General features: G+C 45.3%; 1 gene segment (V, D, J or C); it reads left to right on the top strand.

Moving 5' to 3' along the window:
• Positions 1–21,041, top strand: part of LOC116905410 — a 978,601-nt gene that overhangs the window by 711,147 nt on the left and 246,413 nt on the right. Inside the window, 1 exon segment of the C gene segment in view lies at positions 12,403–12,428. Within this exon segment, the coding sequence occupies positions 12,403–12,428 (26 nt within the window).

Here is a 21,041-nt window from a genome sequence, read left to right as displayed (position 1 = left end):
AGGTTGAGTTTGGGTGAGGTTAAGAATAATTCTGGGGATACACGGAGTAGTGGAACCAGGAAGAAACTGCCCAGAACTTGTAACTTGTAAGGCAAGACTCTCTCTCTCTCTCTCTCTCCTCTCTCTCCTCTCTCTCTCTCTCTCTCTCTCTCTCTCCTACCCAGTCTTGACTTGAGCAATGAGCACCATAGAATGTTCGCCCATTTTCTTCAAACACAGTTTTCATTACACTACTCGATGAAGGTGGAAACTATAAGGCCTACCTGTGCTGGCCACAGTGTGAGTACTGTGAGAACTAGACTATGGTTCTCCTGTTTTGTTTTGTTTTTTTATTGTATTTTTATTGTACATTTCAAATGTAAATAAACCTGTCCTGGTTTCCCATCCATAAACCTCCTATCCCATCCCCCATCCCCCATCTTCTATGAGGGTGTTCCTCCACCCAACCACCCACCCCTTCCCCCCTTCCCGCCCTGACATTCCCCTACTGGGGGATGGGGGGGTCCAGCCTTGGCAGGACCAAGGGCTTCTCCTTCCATTGATGCCCAACAAGGCCATCCTCTGCAACATATGTAGCTGGAGCCATGGGTCAGTCCATGTATAGTCTTTCGGTAGTGGTTTAGTCTCGGGGAGCCCTGGTTGGCTGGCATTGTTGTTTTTGTGGGGTTGCAAACCCCTTCAAGCTCTTTCAGTCCTTTCTCTAATTCCTCCAACGGGGACCCTGTTCTCTATTCAATGGTTTGCTGCTAGCATTCACCTCTGTATTTGACATGCTGTGACTGTGCCTCTCAGGAGACAGCTGTATCCGGCTCCTGTCAGCATGCACTTCTTAGCTTCATCAATCTTATCTCATTTTGGTGGCTGTGTGTGTGTGTGTGTGTGTGTGTGTGTGTGTGTGTGTGTGTGTGTGTGTGTGTGTATGCAACATGTGGGGCAGGCTCTGGATGGCTGTTCCTTCAGTCTCTCCTCCAAACTTTGCCTCCATATCCCTCCTATGAATATTTTTGTTCCCCCTTTTAAGAAGGAGTGAAGCATCCACACTTTGGTCATCCTTCTTCTTGAGCTTCATGTGGTCTGTGAATTGCATCTTGGGTAATTCAAGCTTTTGGATTAATATCCACTTATCAGTGAGTGCATATCATATCTGGGTTTTTGTGATTGGGTTACCTCGCTCAGGATAGTTTCTAGTTCCATCCATTCGCCCATGAATTTCATGAAGTCATTGTTTTTGATGGCTGTATAGTACTCCATTGTGTAGATGTACCACATTTTCTGTATCCATTCCTCTGTTGAAGGACATCTGGGTTCTTTCCAGCTTCTGACTATTATAAATAAGGCTGCTATGAATATAGTGGCGCATGTGTCCTTGTTGTATGTTGGAGTTTCCTTTGGGTATATGCCCAGGAGTGGTATAGCAAGGTCCACAGGTAGTACAATGTCCAATTTTCTGAGGAACCTCCAGACTGATTTCCGTAGTGCTTGTATCAGTTTGCAGTCCCACCAACAATGGAGGAGTGTTCCTCTTTCTCCACCTCTTTGCTAGCATCTGTTGTCACCTGAGTTTTTAATCTTAGTCATTCTGACTGGTGTGGAATCTCAGGGTTGTTTTGATTTGCACTTGCCTGATGTTGAACATTTCTTTAGGTACTTCTCAGCCATTTGATATTCCTCAGCTGAGAATTCTTTAGCTCTGTACTCCATTTTTAATAGGGCTATTTGATTCTCTGGAGTCTAACTTCTTGAGTTCTTAATATATTTTGGCTATTAGCTCTCTATCGGATGTAGGATTGGTAAAGATCTTTTCCCAATCTGTTGGTTGCTGTTTTGTCCTATTGATAATGTCCTTTGTCTTACAGAAGCTTTGCAGTTTTATGAGGTCGCATTTATTGATTCTTGATATTAGAGCATAAGCCATTGGTGTTCTGTTCAGGAAATTTTCCCCAGTGTCCATGTGTTCAAGGCTCTTCTCCACTTTTTCTTCTATTAGTTTGAGTGTGTCTGGTTTGATGTGGAGGTCCTTGGTCCACTTGGACTTAAGCTTTGTACAAGGTGATAAGAATGGATCGATTTGCATTCTTCTACAGTTGACCCAGCACCATTTGTTGAAAATGGTATCTTCTTTCCACTGCATGGTTTTAGCTCCTTTGTCACAGAGCAAGTGACCATAGGTGTGTGGGTTCATTTCTGGGTCTTCACTTCTATTCCATTGATCTACCTGCCTTTCTCTATACCAATACCATGCAGTTTTTATCACTATTGCTCTGTAATATTGCTTGAAGTCAAGGATGGTGAGTCCCCCAGAAGTTCTTTTATTGTAGTCTCCAGGAGCTCTGCCACACCTGAGAGCAGAGGTAAGACCACCTCTTCTGCTCCTAGGGACCCGCCTGGAGCCCTTAGGACACACAAACCCAGGAGCAGTCTGGGACAGGACCCTTTCGGTTTCTGCCTTAGCCTGGAGCTGACTCAGTCCCACAGCTCTCTGTACCCAAATCCCATTGGGGAGAGAGCTGGACTCTCAGAAGTTCGGACAATCTTGAGAGCTCAGGGTTGACCACTGAGAGACCCCACTTCTGCTCACATTCCTATTTTTATGAGTGCCTGGAAGATGATAAACACCCCCTCCCCCGTCCTGGTATTTGTTTGACTATTTATTTAAGGATCTAAAACACGAAGAGAAAAGAGGCGTGTGAATATTTGAGTGAAAGTAACAACCAGCTGTGGCTTGTTTTGAAAGTGTTCTTTACTCCTGGTGAGAAAGTACGTGAAGGTGATCTCTCTAAAGTAAAAGGTAATGACATTATCTATAACACTAAAGAGTGTAAGCCACTGGATTTGTCTTCTGTGCCCGGACTCCAGAACAGACCCACAAGTGCAATCCAGAAAACTAGGCCTAAAGGAGATCATTGATTCCCTGAACCAATCTACTTAATGAAGGAGATTCTTGCCCCAATGTGTCTGCAGACAAGTAGACATCAAGAAACCCCTGATATGCCCTCTGCCTTTGGCCCTGCAGACACTATACTAGGCATCCTGCAGCTCTGCTTGCAGTCCCCTAAGACACTGGCTGGTAAGAAGAAGGCAAAAAGGCATAGGAAGGTTAATCTGGCTCTAGCCAGGAGTCTTGCAGAGTCCTCGGCTACTGTGACATAGCCAACAGGATCAGCTGCCAGACCCAGACTCACTGTTCACATAGAACACTGTACATTCATGCAGAGTGTTAGTGTAGAGTGTAGAGAACAGCCTTCTAATTCATTATCCAAAGTCTCCTTCTCTAGCCTAGCTCTTCATTTTTAAGCTCTAGGCTCACAGTTTATCGACTTACTCTGATCTATCATACCATTAGCAGCCATATGAGAAACTCAACATCCTAGGAGCAGAGAGTACAAAAGAATTTGTCTTGACAGGTCCTGAGGCACATCTACCCAACTCTCATTTTACCAAGGGAGAAATTCAGACACAGAGTCATCAGCATGATGCCAACGAGTTCAGTTGCCACACACGAGCGATAGCTGAGGTTAAGCTTCTTGGGATGTTCACCTCAAACGCAGAAACCGCCCAAGGACATTACAATCACTACGAGTGAACATTCTGGAAGCCATGCAATAGGGGAATAACAGGAATGGGTGCTAATGGGAGAGAAGGGGGTCCCAATCCATCCTAGCAAAGTCCACTTTTTTCATCACATGGCCTTCATCTTGGCCTTTGAAGCAAATGTTTTCTACTCTGTTCACATATTATTTGGGTGCATTGCCAGAGTTTCGTGGTGTGTGTGGATTTTTGGATTAGTGTGTCCTATTTCGAGGATTGTAAATCACTTTTAAACATACATAAGCTGTTTATAAAATAATTTACTAAAGTGGAACTCAGCCTGCATTAACAGCTGAAAAATCACTCAAGAGAGGCGTCTCCATAGAGCTGACACCAGAGGAGCAGCTGATGAGAAGTGTGCCCCTTTCACAGCTGCCTTCTTTGTGTCCGCAGATCATGTGTGCCAAGATGATGAAGCTGGCTCACCACCACAGCCCAGGTTATCTGAGGCGTATCTCAGAATACCTCCAGACCCGGGCCAAGTCAGAAGTTGACAAAGTTGGCCCCACGCTGAGCAGCAAGCAACCTAATCCCGAACACAGATTTTGGATCCCCAAAAAACAGCTGCTCCATGGGTACAGGCCTCAAAAATTTATGGAGATCTCTGAATTTTGGCTGTGTAAAACAGGACAGAGCAACACAATATGTGCAATCCTTCAGTGTCAGCTGCAGAATTCAAGCCAGCAAGCATGCATGACCTTTCCCACTTATTTACCCGCCATGTAAGAGATAATTTCATATTCATTGATTTCCACAGTCCACTGTGGATCGATCCGCTACAGAGACAGATTCAGGATTGGCCACAGATGAGCTAACTGGCTTCTGCAGTTGCCATCCTTCGACTGGCCAGCAGGCCAGGCCAGTGGGTGGTGTTTATGTTCCAGACAGCAACAATTGCTTCTTCATGGAAATCTCAAGTGTGTTCTTTTAGGCTCTCTCCATGGGCTGCTTGCTGAGACTAAGTTCACTAAAATCAGCCTGTTGGAAAACATATCAAATCCACAAATGCCTTCATAACAGCATCTGGATGAGGCTTTGAGGGACGAAACTATACTCTCGCTGGTCATGTGGCCCCAAAGCAAACCAACCGTCACCAAGACACATGCAGACCAAAAATTAACTCCATTCTGCAGCTTTGCTCTCACAAGTCATGGTTCGGAGCCTGAGAGAGCTCAATGTCCCATTTCTGCTTTCTCTCTCCTACCAGAGAAAGCCTGTGGGAAACCTGAACCTGCTGAAGCTTCAGCAAGGCATCCTCGTTCTCAGCGATGATCTGAGCTATTTGGTGTTAGCATACTTGTTTCGATCTTGATCCATCCAAACACTCCAATTTGGATCTCCTTTGTTTATGTTTTTTACTACAAACCAGAGTGCAGCTTGAAAAGACCAAGCCCAAGAGAAAATGTAAGGAGGCCATCCATCAAACCTGGGAAACACAGCATTGCTAACACCCAATTTCTCCTTTAATGAGAGCCCATAACTTATTTAGGTCACAGCAAGACGCCATAGTAGAAAGGTCCTTGCCCCAGTCCTGCCAGGTAGTCATGACTGTCTATTAGCTAAATGTGACCCCTTCACTGTGGTCCTTTGTTTTAATTTTACGAGATTATAATACAATTACATTATTTTCCCTTCCCCTTCAACCCTCCTATATAACTCTCCTTTAAAATTCATGACTTCTTTTTTCACTAATTATTGCTAAGTGTGTGTGTGTGTGTGTGTGTGTGTGTGTGTGTGTGTGTGTGTCGGTGTCTGTGTGTGTACTAAGTATCTAACTATAACCTGCTCAGTCTGTATAATTTTACACATACATGCTTTTAAGGCTGACCATTTGGTATTAGATAACCAATCAGCGTGCACTTCCCTGGGGAAAACTGTTTCTCCTGCTTCCAGCATTTCCTGGTTGCCCACAGTTCTTCAGGTAAGGATTCAGCCCTGAGGAGATTTCCCCCATTCACCTTAGCATCACCTCTTATTGCCTCTTGTTCATCTCGTGTTAAGGCAGTCATGTTGGGAAGACTGTATATGGATGTAGCTTCTGACATTCCTAGACGACACAATCTCACAGCAAACTTCCTGTGCCTCTGACTCTCATTAATCGTTCTTCCTCTTCTTCCACAATGATCTCTGCCCTTTAGGCTCAAGAGTTGTATTATACATGTGTCTTTTTTTTTTTTTTGAACTAAGCTCCACAATTATACATTTTGATTGACTATGGTTTTACATAAGTCTCTATCTGTTTCAAGGAGAAGTTTTCTTGTTGAGGGGTAAAGACTACACTTACCTATGAGTACAAGGACAAGTATTTATAATGTAAATAGAGATTATGCTAGTGCAATAAAGTGGCTAGGATAGGTTTTCCTCCAAGATCTATAACTTCACTAGCCCTGGGTAGCTGCCCAGGTTTCCTGTCCCAGGCATGGTTGTGTTGTGTGAGTCTTTCCTCTAATTAGAGAGGTGTCGGCTACCAACAAAGTACGTATCACCCTTAGGACTATCATGCCATGCTGGTCATTGTTGTTGTTCATAGGCATCATGGCTAGGTAGGACTGCTGCTTGTTTCCCTGCTTTGGAACCTGGTATTGCATCTTCTGGTCCATAAAAGCTAATCCTCAAGGAGGAAGTTTTCAGGTAAGTGTTAGCTCAGGGGCCTGTGGACAATGTATCTGAAGTGTGCACAGTGTTCTTCTGCAGTAGAGACTTACCTTCCAACTCTGGAAGACAACCTAGGGCAATAGCAATACCCTATAATGTTTGGGAGTCTCTTGGACAGCCCATACCAACAACCCCAAAGAAGAATTCTTCTGCCTGGTGTTGGGGGTTTTGTTCAATGGCCTATGGCTCTTGAAGGGAGCTCATACAGAACACGAAATGTGTCCCTCGTTAAAGCACCTACCGATGGGAAGAATCGTACACAGAAAAGACTCTCCTTGGTGACCCAGCCCCACAGGATAGGCCTTTGTTGTTGCCCACAATAAACTTCAAGCACCATTGTGTATAGATATTAGCCTTTCCACTCAACCCTATCATAGCAACACTTCAGATGCTTTGAGGGCCCTTTTCCTTCTCCCAGGAGCACCTGTGTCCCCAGTTTGTTCTGGCACTCACTCAGAACACTGCCCTGCCTTTGTCCAGAAATATAATGTGTGACATCATTCCCAAACCCACACTTCCTCTTTGATTTATAGTCTGGTTTTTCTTGGGTACTTCCTCAAGCAACTTTATAAAACAGCAGAGTTCCTCAGAGAAAAAGTTACACGAGATTACAAATACATAAAAATGACTTGTGTGTGTGAATATGTATATATGTTTCATGTGAGGGGGTACACAGTGGGGTTGGGTGTACATATGTGTATGGAAGCAAAGGTCAACCTTGAGTATCATTCCTTAGGAACCATCCTCTTTATTTTGCTGAGGTGGAGTCTGTCAATTGACTGGAGCTCACCAACTCAGCTAGGCAGGGTGACTGGCTGGCCAGGAAACAGCAGGACTGCAAACCGGTACCATCACACCTGGTTTTTATACATGGGTTCTTGGAATCAAACTCAGGTCCTCACAGTTGCATGGCAAACACTTTACCAACTGAGCCATCCTCCTGAGACCTAAAAGGACTTTAATCTGCAGTTGCATCTTTATAACCTATAATTTCTCTTATTTCCCTCTATCTCCCCCAGACATTAAAGATGGTGTCTTTGACCCTGGTGTTCTATGCCCTTTCCTGGGACCTTTTCTTTCATTTCTTGGGCATTTAGTGAGTGTGATGGATTTGGAGACTTTGACAACCTCTAATTCTGGGATTTTTTTTACAAGTCTTCAGTAACTTCCACCATTGTCTCTTTGTTTCCCCTGGTTCCCAAAAGTCAGGATTGGGAATGACAAATATTTTAAAACACTTTGTCATTTAGTTCTGCTCTTCAAGGTGTTTCCTGGTGTTATTCCCAATTGAATACCGAATTTTTCACTTTGTAGGTTGTGCTTTCATTTTTCCCCTGGAGCCCTTTCCAGTCTCTATGGGTTCCCTATGGGACCTTTTGTCCCTGTAACATCCCCATCTGTTTATTTACTTCCTCAGCATCACATCTTCACTGGTGTGCTTGGCTAGTTCACGTGTCAAGGGCTTTCTTTACATATTTGCTACCAAAAGTAGAGCACGGTGGTACACACCTTTGATCTCAGCACTCTGGAGGCAGAGGCAGGCAGATGTCTACTAGCTCAAGACCACCACAGTCTACTTATAGAATCCCAGGGTTCATAGTGAGACCCTTTTTTTTCAACAATAACACTACATACATACATAATCTGGTATCAATGTCCAGCACACAGAGATCTTCCCCTAAACTCTGCTTTCCATGTGAAGAGTCCCCCACGTCCCTAACAGCAGCCAGATGCCTGAGAATGAGTGTCCCATGCCAGAAGACACAGACACCAAAGTCTTATTACACAAAATTGCAACAAGTCCTTATATAAAGAGCAGCCCTCTTAAATGAGAAGGGAGAAAGGGTGTGAAGCCATTTCAATGCTTCAGAGCTTGTGTTTCTATCTGAAGGGAGCTTGAGTTCTTCACAAAGTCAAAGAATGCATCCTTACAGAGCTGGGCAGGATCAAGGTGGTCTCCATAGAAACACCTTTCTAATACTGTATGGGGACATTTGCACTCAGAGGAGAATACCTCTGTGGGCCCGGTCTACATTTCTCCTCTTCAATATACCAGTTCCTCATACTTGGGTATAAGCCTACTTCTTTCTTTACAAGACCCTCTCACCCACTACACTCCAACCCGAACTCTTCCTTCTACCTGCTCTTTGCACTGTTTTCTTACACTTGAGTACTTGACTGGCCACAGAGGACAGAAATTCTCAGTAAGTGGGGAGCAGTGTGTGTGTGTGTGTGTGTGTGTGTGTGTGTGTGTGTGTGTGTGTGTGCGACCTTTCCTGTGTGACAGAGACTTGTAAAGGTTTGGGGAACCATGAGGGAATATCAAGAAAGAGTATGGAACAAAATCCAGCCACACAATCTGTAGGGAATTTAAACTTGCCATTTTCCCTATTGAAGCAATAGCCCTTCTTGTCTTTAATACATCACCACTTCTCCTGGACCGCAACGATTCAGTGCTTGCCCTACCTGGAGGGTTTGACCATAAGAAAAGAAGACTTATGGAGCTCTGCTGTCCTAAACATGTTATGTGTCTTTTGACAATGTCAGAATTTATTGAACAATCAATAAGCTCACAAGTTTTGTGGTATGTGATTTGCCAAGCTGTCCTGATTTCCCTTAATAGCTGGATGCTAGGCAAACATAGGCCTCTGGTCCTGGCATTGGTATCAACAACCCCTCCCAAGCAGGTATCTCCCTACACTCTGAGACCCAGGAAGACAGCTCCCATGACATCTTTTCAACAACAACATGCACCCAGAGAGCAGTGTGTCTCTCCAACACTGTACAGAACTCCAGAAAAATCTGGGCATTGACCCAGAGTTTGAATCTGGAGGGCGTGCTGATAAAAATCTCACTATCAGACAGCTGTGAGTTTTACAAAATACTGATTGTCAGGAATTCAGAGAAGGAGAGTGGAGGGTGACATGCTGCACTTAGGAAGGGACTACAGCCACCTGAGTCACAGCAGACTTGGGAATCCCTCTGTAATAAAAACCCAGCTTTGGAAGTCAGACGCTTCAGTTGTAGAGGACAGCAGGCAACAGTGTGGACACTGCTGTGTTCCTGGCTGGCACATCTGTTTCTTTTCTTTTCTTCCTTTCTTTCTTTTTTTTTAATGTGAGCAGGTTTGTACATTTTTTCTTTTTTCTTTTCTTTTACTGGGTATTTTCTTTATTTTCATTTCAAATGTTATCCCCTTTTCCAGTTTCCCCTCTGGAAACTCCCTATTCCATTTCCCCTCCCCCTGCTTCTATGAGGGAGCTCCCCCATCCACCCACTCACTCACTCCTGCCTCCCAGCCCTGGCATTCCCCTACACTGGAGCATCAAGCCTTCACAGGAGCAAGGGCCTCTCCTCTCACTGATGCCCAATAAGGCCATCCTCTGCTACATATGTGGTTGGAGCCATGGGTTCCTCCATGTGTACTCTTTGGTTGGTGGTTTAGACCCTGGGGGCTCTGGAGGTCTGGTTGGTTGATATTGTTGTTCTTCCTATGGGGTTGCAAACCCCTTCCACTCCTGCAATACTTTCTCTAACTCCTCCATTGGGGACTCCGTTCTCAGCCCAGTGTTTGGCTGCGAGTATCTGCCTCTGTATTTGTCATGCTGTGGCAGAGCCTCTCAGAAGATAGGTATATCAGGCTCCTGTCAGCATGCACTTTTGGCATCTGCAATAGTGTCTGGGTTTGGTGACTGTATATGGGATGGATCCCCAGGTGGGGCAATCTCTGGATGGCCTTTCCTTCAGTCTCTAATCCACTCTCTGTATTTTCTTCTGTGAGTATTTTGTTCCCCCTTCTAAGAAGGACTGAAGCATCCACACTTTTTTCTTCCTTCTTCTTGAGCTTCATGTGGTCTGTGAATTGTATCTTGGGTATTCCGAGTTTTGGGGCTAATATCCATTTAGCAATGAGTACATATCAATGTGAGAAGTGTGTGTGTGTGTGTGTGTGTGTGTGTGTGAGAGAGAGAGAGAGAGAGAGAGAGAGAGAGAGAGAGACTGGGTTACCTCACTCGGGATGATATTTTCTAGTTTCATCCATTTGCCTAAGAATTTCATGAAGTCATTGTTTTTAATAGCTGAGTAGTACTCCATTGTGTAGATGTATCCATTCCTCTGTTGAAGGACGTGTTTCTTATTGCAACACCTGCTTCCCTGGTCTGTTCAGTCAGGGCCATGATTGCCCAGCACCATTACCCAGTCTTCAGACAAACACCCAAACCTGAAGGGTAGTAGCAGGCAGTCGTTATGCTCTGAAACTACTGGAGAAAAAAAGAAAGACGTAAAATGTGCTTGCTTTCCTCCAGGGCTGTAAGCAACCTGGGTGTCTCCCCACTCCCTGTTGGGGTAGCACCATAGCAGCTCTTCCCGGTTCCCTTGGTTCTCTTTATGCCAGCAGTAAAGCACCATCTCATACCCTATGGGGCCAGAACTGTCCCCTTGATTTTCAAAGACGGAAGGCATCCACAATTAAGTCAGAAAGACAATTCTTCATTCATCACAGTGACAGCTGGAAACTCTGTGCCACTTTTATAAATGCAAAATAATTTCAAATAAAAAATTTAAAAACATCTTCATGTTTTAGGTGCTGCATGGGTCAAACAGGAAAACTGGGAGATTATAAAGGTACCAGTCCTGACCACCTATGCCCAGACAGGTTGATGCTTGGTAGCCTTCAGGATACAAGGGCTCTCCCTATAAATTGTAGTCTTTTGAGATAAGAAACACACACACTATCACCACCACCATCACTACCACCACCACCAACAAACATAAAGCATTTTCAGTCAGTCAGCTTCTCTGGCCCCAGTCTGGTATTCTTGTCTCCTCTCCATGATGCCTTGACTGATCAGGGACCCACAGAAAAGAGGGCAGATCTCCCAAACATACTAAACATGCTAAAGGGAAGGGAAGAACAACTTGCTATTCATAGAAAAAAAAAGAGTTAGTGTGGCTGGCAGAAAAGTGCAAGCAATGTCTACAGGCTGTGTAATGGGACTTGCCAGCAGCCAGAGAGTTGGCGAGGTGCCAGACCTCTGCCACCCTCGTGCCACCTTAAGGAAAGAAATGATAAAGATATACATTCTTCAGTCCATGAAAACTGCAGAGTACTGTGGGTCTTTCCAGATGCTCCAGGGCCCTGACAACAGGAATTAGCCCAGCAGAAGGCTTTCCCTGCTTCTCATAATTCCTGCTTATATTGGTAACACAGCGAACTGGCTAGTCAAGGTTCTATGAGGCTCAGTTTGCTGGACTCCCTTCCTGCCTTCGTTTTGTTGTTGTTGTTGTTGTTGTTGTTGTTGTTGTTGTTGTTATTTGGTGTGTGTGTGTTGTGTGTGTGTGTTTTCTATGTGTGGTACGAATGTGTAGTGCAAGAATACTCCTAGGAGGTTGAGGCAGGAGAGTTGTAATGATGTCAAGCTGCCTGGACTTCAGAGTAAGACTCTCTCTACACACACACACAGCACGAACATACACACACAAAACACAGACACACACACATACAAGCACACACAGAGACACACACAAAGACACACACATACACCACAAACACACAGATATACACACACATACACACACATACACACGTACAAACACACACAGAGACACACACACAAAGACGTACACACAAACACACAAACACACAGGCACACAGACAAACACACACACACACACACACACACACACAGAGTCCAAAAAAGAAAATGAGCTCATTTCAACACCATCCAAACAGCCGAGACTCTGCCATCCACAGCTCACTATGGGGAGGCATAGGGACAGCTGTCCAGGATGCTCACCCAAGTGAACCAACTCATTCCAGATGTCCACAACTCACGGACAAGGAGAGTCCTTGGGAATCTGCCTCTCTGAAAGAGACTTCACACAGTTCTAACAACTTGTCAGAGAACCTTACCGGGTGGGACTGAAGCCCAGACAATGGAGGGTCAGTGGTGGGAGGGGCAAACTTGACTGGGCCTACTTAGATGTTCATAGCTCCAGGCCCTCTATTGAAGTGTTACTCTCATTTCAGACCCTGAAGACAGATTTGAGGAGTTCAGTGGGTCTCTGTCCTTCTTCCCAGTGTGACCATGTTGTATAAATCTCTTCCACTTTCCACTATTAATGTGACTCTTTTAATTGTCTCGTTGAGAATCAGAGGTTGAACCTGGCTTGGGGCACAGGCTGTGACTTCTCGAATTCAATAGCACTCCCAGCAGGTTTCTCCTATGTGAGAGACGTTTAGGATTCACTTCCCCCTGAGGCACTGAGGCAGAAGCTAAGGCTTGTAAATGACTGATAAATCACCTTAAATCCCAGTGTTAATGATGTCTTTACTGTAAACACCCTTCTTCATCCTTAGTTTTCTTTAAATAAGCTAAGATGGAGGGGGACACACAGACGATGAGGACTTGATTCCTAATTGACAGCTATTAGACCTTTCCCTGGTATCCTGGCTTTCAGTGCTGGAAGGCACCATTCAGACTGTTGGGAGAAGACTGTCACCTACAGCTCTGCTAGACATGAACCTAAGGGTTGCAGTCCTAACATTCCACATGCTTTGTGCCCACTGGAACAATCAGATATATGTCTGCCCACCCGCCCACCCCCAGAGTTCAAGGCACAGCACAGAAGGAGCAGAATCAAGAGGAAAGGGTGTTATGCAGTGGTATTTCCTGGATAAAGATGAAAAGAAGGAATCTCAAGAGGATCACGGAGTCAGTAGAGCCTTTCACCTGCAAACCGTCTCTGAGCTTCTCTTCGCTGACCCTGAAAGGAAACTTTGTTACTTAATGGACCAGCAAGAGGGAAATTTTCTGTAAGAAGTAAAACAGAACCCCGGACTCAAGAGGAAGAGTGGAAAGGAAGCGCAGTGTCCCAGCCAGGTTTGGTCTGCTCAATCTTCTGAGTATGTCACTTGATACTGTGACACTGTTTACATCGTCAGAGCAGAGCACGCAGAGACAGCCAAGGCATTATTGCGACAGGAGCCAAATTTGTAGCCACTGATAGAATCAGAAAGCTTGGTGAGGAAACTAAAAGCCTCTCTAGAAAGAAGAGAAAGGAATAGAAAACACAACACAGTTACCAGGCAGAGGTTGTCAGTCAGGACCTGCAGAGAAACAATCTAGCAGGCAAAGTGGGAGCGCTTTCTCCATTACCGGCCTCCTTATGAAGAAAGTCTTTCTCACGGAAAAGACGAGCAAAACCAGACAGCATAGGCTCTGAGACTGAGTATGGCTGGCCCAGAGAAGCAGGTGTCTAGGAAGTCTTTCCATGTGTGGTTTTTGAAATAGTTTTCTATGGTGGCTTGAACAAGGATGGCCCGCACAGAATCACATATTCAAATGTTTGGTCATTAGGGAATGGTGCTCCTTGGCTACACGTATGGCCTTACTAAAGTAGAAAGGGGTGGGCTTTGAGGATTTTTTGTCTATTGATTTTATTTTTGTCTTGTTTTTTAGTGGTGGTGGTGGTGGTGGTTTGTTTTTGTTTTCCAGGACATTGTTTTTCTGTATAACCACCCTGATTGTTCTAGAACTCGCTTTGTAGACCAGGCTGGCCTCGAACTCACAGAGGTTTGGGTGCCTCTGCCTCCCAAATGTGGGCTTTGAGGTTTAGAAGTGCTCAAGCTAGACCCAACGTCTCTCTTCCTCTTCCTTCTGCCTGCTGATCGAGATGTAGAACTCTTGGCTCCTTCTCCAGCACCGTGTCTGCCTGCACACTGCCATGCTCCCTGCCATGATGAAAATGGACTAAACCTCTGAACCTGTAAGCCAGCCCCAATTGAATAATTTCCTTTACAAGAGTTGCCATGGTTATGGAGTCTCTTCACAGCAACAAAAACCCTAAGATACTTTCCAAGCTTCCCGTCACCCACTGGTGGTTGTCTGTCCATCTAGTAATATATATTTAGAGGTTCAGGCAGCGTGTTTTCATCATGGGTCTTGTAGCTTAGAAAATGTCAGTTAAACACAACATAATTGTCAACCCTCTGTTCACTCCCCACAGAGTGATGGGGTGAAGGAAACGACAAGCTCTAGAAGCAGGCTTCCCTGACGGCAGGTTTTCCTGTACTTCAGAGGTCTGAACTGCACTGAGCTGCTATGGTTCTGAACATCCAACCTGCCCTAGATAGTAGAAAAGAAGCCCTGAGTCATGGTCACCCAATGAGATCATACACCTACGCATGCACAGAGGAATAAGGGGCCTCGGAGGCTTACACATGTAATAGTCTAAGCAAAGCCATTTGCTACTGGACAGTCAAACCCACAAGTCAACGCTAAGAACAGGGTACTTCATAGATAAAGCCATTGTGACAACATCCTCGAGGGAGTCAGAAAGCTTGATGAGGGTAACCATGGAGACACCGGTGGAGTGACAGGGGATAGGCACTGGCAGGGCCTCAGGGGAAAACAGTTGTGTGAGTGAATGTAGCAGCTCTCCGGGCGTCTCTGACCATCGCTGGGGAGGCCAACTCTCAGAACACATCGTAAAAGTGCTCATTTCCCCCTACGAAAGTATATCTGTTCCAAAACAGAAACACGGTGTTTTCAGAAATGAAGCAGGTCGTGTGGAAAGAATGGGAACGTGTCTTATTTGGCTATGATAAGATACACAGTCTCATCAGGAGCATGCCAGAAAGTCTGTGCCAAAGAGGGAGCTGTGTTTATTGAGTGCTGAATCCGGACAGGGTGCCCAAAAGCAGCCATCCTCACCTCTCAGGAAAGAACCCAGCCAGTAAAGGCATTCCACTACACAGACCAGGAGCAACCTGCGGGTTTCAGGGATTTTCTTCTAACCACGGGCAGCAGGCAGCAGAGCCGGGCACACAGACTTACTGCCAACCTGAAAAGAGTCCATGCCACAGGAGTACCAAAGCTCTCTTAGCTTTGTGGTGTGGAAGACTAATGGACAGCTTTGTTGTCATAACTTTTAAGAAGATGGTCCCCTCTACTTCTCTGAGCACGTCGGGGGATGAGGTGGGTCATTAACTTGCCATGGTTCCGTCCTTCCTATCAATTTATTTGAAACTTTTCAAAGGAAAAAAAAAGAATATTTTAGTGGCTCTCTGCTAAATTGATTCTGAATCCAGTCTTAATACAATATGAGAAGCCAGAAAGCCGCTTTCCCAATGGCAAACCTCTCCAGGCAGTGACCTTGCGAGACAACCCCATGACAGGTCTGAAATCATCCAGCTTCAACCTATGATGTAAGGGCATAGATAGGTAGAGAAAATCTACACTAAACAGGACTAGTTTCTGGGCCATGGGTTCATCTACATTGCCTTTGTCTCAGTCTCAGGGGAAGGTAGTGGGAGTGAGTTTTTCCAGAACTCTTTTTCTTCTGAATGTACTTATTTATACTGGGGCACACGGGGTGGGGGTGGGGTACCACAGAGTGTGTGTGTAGTTTACAGGATATTGTACAGGACTCAGTTCTCTCTTTCCATCAGGGGGTTCCAGGAACTGAACTCATATTGCCAAGTTTATACAGCAAGAGTCTTTATCGAGTGAGTCATCTTGCCATCATAATAGTTTCAAGTCTTTATTATTTTTTAATTCGTGTGTGTGTGTGTGTGTGTGAAGTGCAAGTTTGCACACGCATGTCGTGTGTAGGCCATGTGACAACCCTGTGGAGTCAGTTCTCTCCCTCCATCTTTACATGGGCCCCCGGGATCAGATCCAGGTCACCATGCTTGCACAACAGCAAGCTCTTTTATCCATGGAGTCCTCTCATCAGCCTGAGAGACAAGTCACTAGACGAGTGACAGCCACCAGAACTGAGTCCTATTTGTTCCTCCCTGCAGACACGTGCAGTGCAGTCTCACTTCCTGCCTCTAAGCTCAGTGTCTACCATGAAGCGAGTCTACCATACCAACATATATTTGGAAAATGAAGGAACGGATCATATAAAGAGTGAAACGTAGAAGCTACAACTGCCCGCAGCATCAAGGATCAGTACCAAGAGTTCAAACATGACATCGGGGACCAGCAGGAAACATTCCTGGGAGCTTTGTTCCTCCGAGAGTCACTTGATAATGTGATTTCTGGAGTGATCAAGCAAGGAAAGGAGGTTTGTAAAATATCGCCCAAGGTAACAGGAAATCTGCAACACCAAACCAGCCTAGGGTCTGAATCTGAACCATTTTGTTGCTAGCGATATTCAGGAGGCATATAAAACTACTGACATTCTGGTATAATTTAAGAAAGCCAAGTTCATGAATGACATGGCAGGATGACCCTAAAGGTGGCGCTCATATCATGCAGGAGGAAACCAACAGCTCTCTAATTAGATTTGAGGATCATAAGAGGAGGGAAACAACACCTGGTACTGGAAACCTACCCAAATATCCAGGGATAGTGAGTTCATGGATCTTAAAGGAGAACCTACTACCACCACTTTACCAAGCCAACAATTCCTAACTGTATTCTAAGTACTTATTCTTCTACCCACAGGTAGATATATAGCTCTCACTCTTCGTCAAAGCTTCTCTTGGCAGCGGTCAGAGACCATAAAGAAAACACAGCTGGTCAAAATGTAGAAAACCACTGGTTGTGGATTAGGAAGCCCCAGTGGATAAATGTATAACCCAACTTCAACACATAAAGCTGTGGGAGAGTCACAGAAAGGAGTGATGGGAGGGTTGTAAGACCCAGAGGACTAAATGTCCACCGTTGGCATTTAGTCTGGGCTCTGCCCCACAGTTACCTGGCAACAGCCAGGTGTGCCTGACTCTATAAAAGGGGCTGCTTGCCCCCTCCTCTCTCTCTTGCTCTCTTGCCCTTGCTCCCTTACCCTCTTTCCCCTCTCTCTCCCTCCCCTATCTCTCTCTCTCTCTCTCTCTCTCTCTCTCTCTCTCCCTCTCTCTCTCTCTCTCCCCCCCCCTCCCCTCCCCATGCCCTGAATAAACTCTAGTCTATACTATATCGTCCTGTGGCCTCAGGGCGAGAAGGAGGCCTCAGCATGGGCCCACAGAGGCGCCCCTTCCTCTCACACCCTACTGCACTTCCACCAAACACACCCCTTCTTCCTATCCATCTGATATGAAGCTGTATCGTCTACAGATGACAGGAAAACTACACCTGAGTTACCTCAGCAATATGGCTACCTACACAAGACTGGGACAATAACACCACCAACAGACAAGCAAATATGGGAGGAAGAAATCTCATGGAGCTCCACCCTTAGACAGAGAACTACAGAAAACTAAGGACTTCAGAGAAAGGGGGGAAATAGTCATCTCCAGGTGTCAACCTCCTAAAAGTTTATCCAGTCCCAGTGGTCAGTCTTGAAACCATGTGCATATAAGGAACTAAGTGGACTCAGTAGGTTGTAGTTATATATGTGTGCACTTGTACATGTATGGAACAGTAACAATTAAAGAAAAAGAGACCATTAAAAAAATGAAAGCTAATTCTGGACGCTGAGATGGCTCAGTGGTTAAGAGCGCCGGCTTCTCTCCCAGCAGGACTGGGTTCAACTCCCAGCACAAACAGGTGGCTCGCAACCACTTGTGATTCCAAGTCCAGGGGCTCTGTCACCCTCTTCTGGCCTCTTCAAGCATCGGTTATGTGCATATGCACACATATGCTGATTAAACACTGGTCACATACTAGATTGTTGGGGGGGGGGGGGCAAGGGGGGGAGGGGGGGAGGGGAAACCCATAAAGAAGGGGAGGGGGAGGGGGATGTTTGCCCGGAAACCGGGAAAGGGAATAACACTCGAAATGTATGTAAGAAATACTCAAGTTAATAATAATAATAAAAAAAAAAAAACACTGGTCACATACATAAATTTTTAAAAATGAAAGCCAGTTTTGGGTAGCTGGTTAGAAATTTGACAGTGATCTTATAGATCCCCGTCTACAGTGATGGCGCAGGCCACAGGATGTCCTAGCATGTCTAGGTGGTATGGTTCAAAACAACTCACTCTTGGTATTCTTTAACTCCTTCTTTTCCCCAACAATAAGTGGAAACGGGCTGGAGAGATGGCTCAGTGGTTAAGAGCACTGGATGCTCTTCCAGAGGTCCTGAGTTCAATTCCACGTGGTGGCTCACAACCATCTATAATGGGATCTGATGCCCTCTTCTGGTGTGTCTGAAGAGAGCAACAGTGTACTTATACTTAAATAAATAATTCTTTAAAAAAAATAAGTGGAAACAATTTATAGACACTTCTAAAACACACTGTCTAAGGCCTCCAGATTTCCCAGGCATACAATACAGTGAAAGGCATAGAAGAGAATTCATGAATAATGCAAATTATGAGATAGAAGGGGGCAGATGCAGGCATCTCATGCTTCACTGAGCATCAAAATGCCAGCTAGCTTAACTGCACTGAGAGGCTAGGACCTAGAATCTAGGTCAACAAATACTTTCCTTTGCATGCGTGTGTTTTGAAAGTACTTCAGGCTAGCACACAAGCAATCTTGTCTATGTCTTAAGATATCTAGGGAATTTGTTCTTTCAGCTATTAACAGAAAGTAAAGTTTTAAGACTTAAATTCTTAATGAGTGTTTAAGAAATATGTGGAGTAATAAATATCCCTTGGTAGTCACGGAAACACTGAATGTTGCCTATGTCTTGAAAGTATTTTCATAAGAGGGACTTGGCAGAGAGTGTTGGATAGTAATTGATCCCTGAGGTAGACAGCATTTGCTGCACTGGAGATGACCTGGAAGCCACAAGGTGCAGGAGCAGGAGTGGAGGAAACATGGCGAACTTTAATGTGATCCCTGGGAGAACCAAAAGCTTGAGAAAAGGCACAGTTCCCTGAGCAGTTCCCTTCTGAAGTGTGTGCTCCTGAGCCCATAACACATCCCTGAGGGGAATGCAGAAAGAAAACACACATGGCGAGCACACCATTCAGACAGCTTCCAAACCAAGAGCCTCAAACTGGAAGCTGCATACCAAAGCACGGGCCAGCTGGCTCTGCCCTCCAAGTGAAGTTGGAGAATCAAAACATCAAAGATCACTCACTACACTGATTCTTAAACGGCTGGCAGGAAGTGCACTCCCTCACAGACCACCCTCGGATGGAAAGCAGGTCATAAAAAGGACTCATCCAGAATCAACTAGGAGACAAACTTCTGGCCATCTCCATTAGGTAGCTTCTAGAGGGGGTTGACTGAGGTGACAAACATTCCCTTAATGTGGGCAACACCACTCTGTGGGTTGGAGTTCCCAACAGAATGAAACAATAAATAAAAGGGGCCAACATTCATCTCTGCTTCCTGACTGGGGACACAGTGTGCCACGACCTCTTCACCATTTGTACCCCACTTCACCTTATATTACCCTCAAACGGAGAGCCAAAACAAACCATCTCTCTAGGTTGTTTTCCCAGATATTCTGCCACAGCAATGAGAAAAGCAGCTAACAAAACTGAAAATCCAGATGGAGTCACTAGCCAAGGAGTGTCCAGTACTTGATCTCTGGGGCCACTGACAACAGAAGCCTGCTAAACTCTCTTAAAAGATCTTCTGGGGGATGAGTACCAGGTACCAGGTTGGTAGACTCCCCAGGGATAGTGCAAGGCATTAGAGACTTTGCATTTTCATTGCTAAGGAGCCCTGACCTTCCCTGGGGGCAGATGCCTCATGTGGCTAACCTAGTTACAGCCCAGTGTCCACCAGGGAACACTGTCTCTCAGGTCACTTTCTTCTGATCTAGATGGGTTTCCAGTTAAAGTTTGGGGAGGCAGCAAGCCTCCCAGGAGAAGTCTTGTGCCAAATTGAACAAATAAATGTAAACTCAGAAGTAGATAATCTGCTAGAAGCTACAGGAGCTCACCGGAATCTCCCATACACAGGAAGGGGACATGACAGAGAAAGAAAGGACATTCTGAGCAGCTTCAAAGAAAGCTGTGTGGGAATCTATTCCAGACTGACTGCATACAGAACACCCACAAAAGTGACAGATCATCCGAGTTGTTCCACCTGAACTGTGGCCTTCAGAGGGTCAGGTAGGCCTGTGAAGTTAATAGCTCATCAAAGAAGTACAAAAGTGTATTCAATGTTGAATGAATGGATCACAAATAGGCATCTGTACAGATGGAAACCACAGCTATGATGTGTGTCAAGATCAGCTCGTGTAGTCTGAGCAACAGGCCTAAGAATCTGGACTCTCACGAGAGTTTACGAAACATGAGCAATATTAAACTCTCTACAGAGAGAAGTGCAGACGCAGACATGTCTGTGGAGACAGGTGTGGGTGTGAGGAGGGGGCTTCACAAGGACTGGAGACAAGATGAGAGAAGACTGGGACACTCTTCCTTAAGAGAGGGTTCATGAGTAGACAGCAGCTCACCTATCATGTCTCGGTGCAAAAACCCAGTCCTGGAGAAGACTACAGGTTCTTCTGGGGGAAGCTAAGTTTATTAGGAAAGTCTCCTGAATATCTATGGGAAACTATTCTCTAACCTCAGAATGTAAGTTTGGGAGAGAAAAATATCAGAAAGGAAGCACCGAACCAAGAAGAGAGACAAAGGACTCTTGGTTATAGGGATAGAAATCTATACGCTAAGTGATGGCCCCTCAAACCAGGCATTTGAAAACTACGGGTGCTGTTCTCATCTTCATGGGTATGTGGTGATAACTAAGGGGATGAGAAGGTGTTAGGAACAGAGAGACAGACAGCACATGCTCTGTGAGAAACTCCCCTGGAGCCAGCCAAGAGACTCATGGGACTGACAATACAGGATCTCTGTATGTGCCATCTGCCCCAGCCAGGTAGGGGAGCCCTAAGTAGTGACTGCCCATATGTCTGTGATGGACAATCTGTATCACCCAGCAGAA

This window comes from Rattus rattus, chromosome 7 (assembly GCF_011064425.1).
Source record: "Rattus rattus isolate New Zealand chromosome 7, Rrattus_CSIRO_v1, whole genome shotgun sequence".
Taxonomy (NCBI): Eukaryota; Metazoa; Chordata; class Mammalia; order Rodentia; family Muridae; genus Rattus; species Rattus rattus.
The sequence above is the reverse complement of the archived record's forward strand: the minus strand, read 5'-3'. Positions and strand labels throughout refer to the sequence as shown.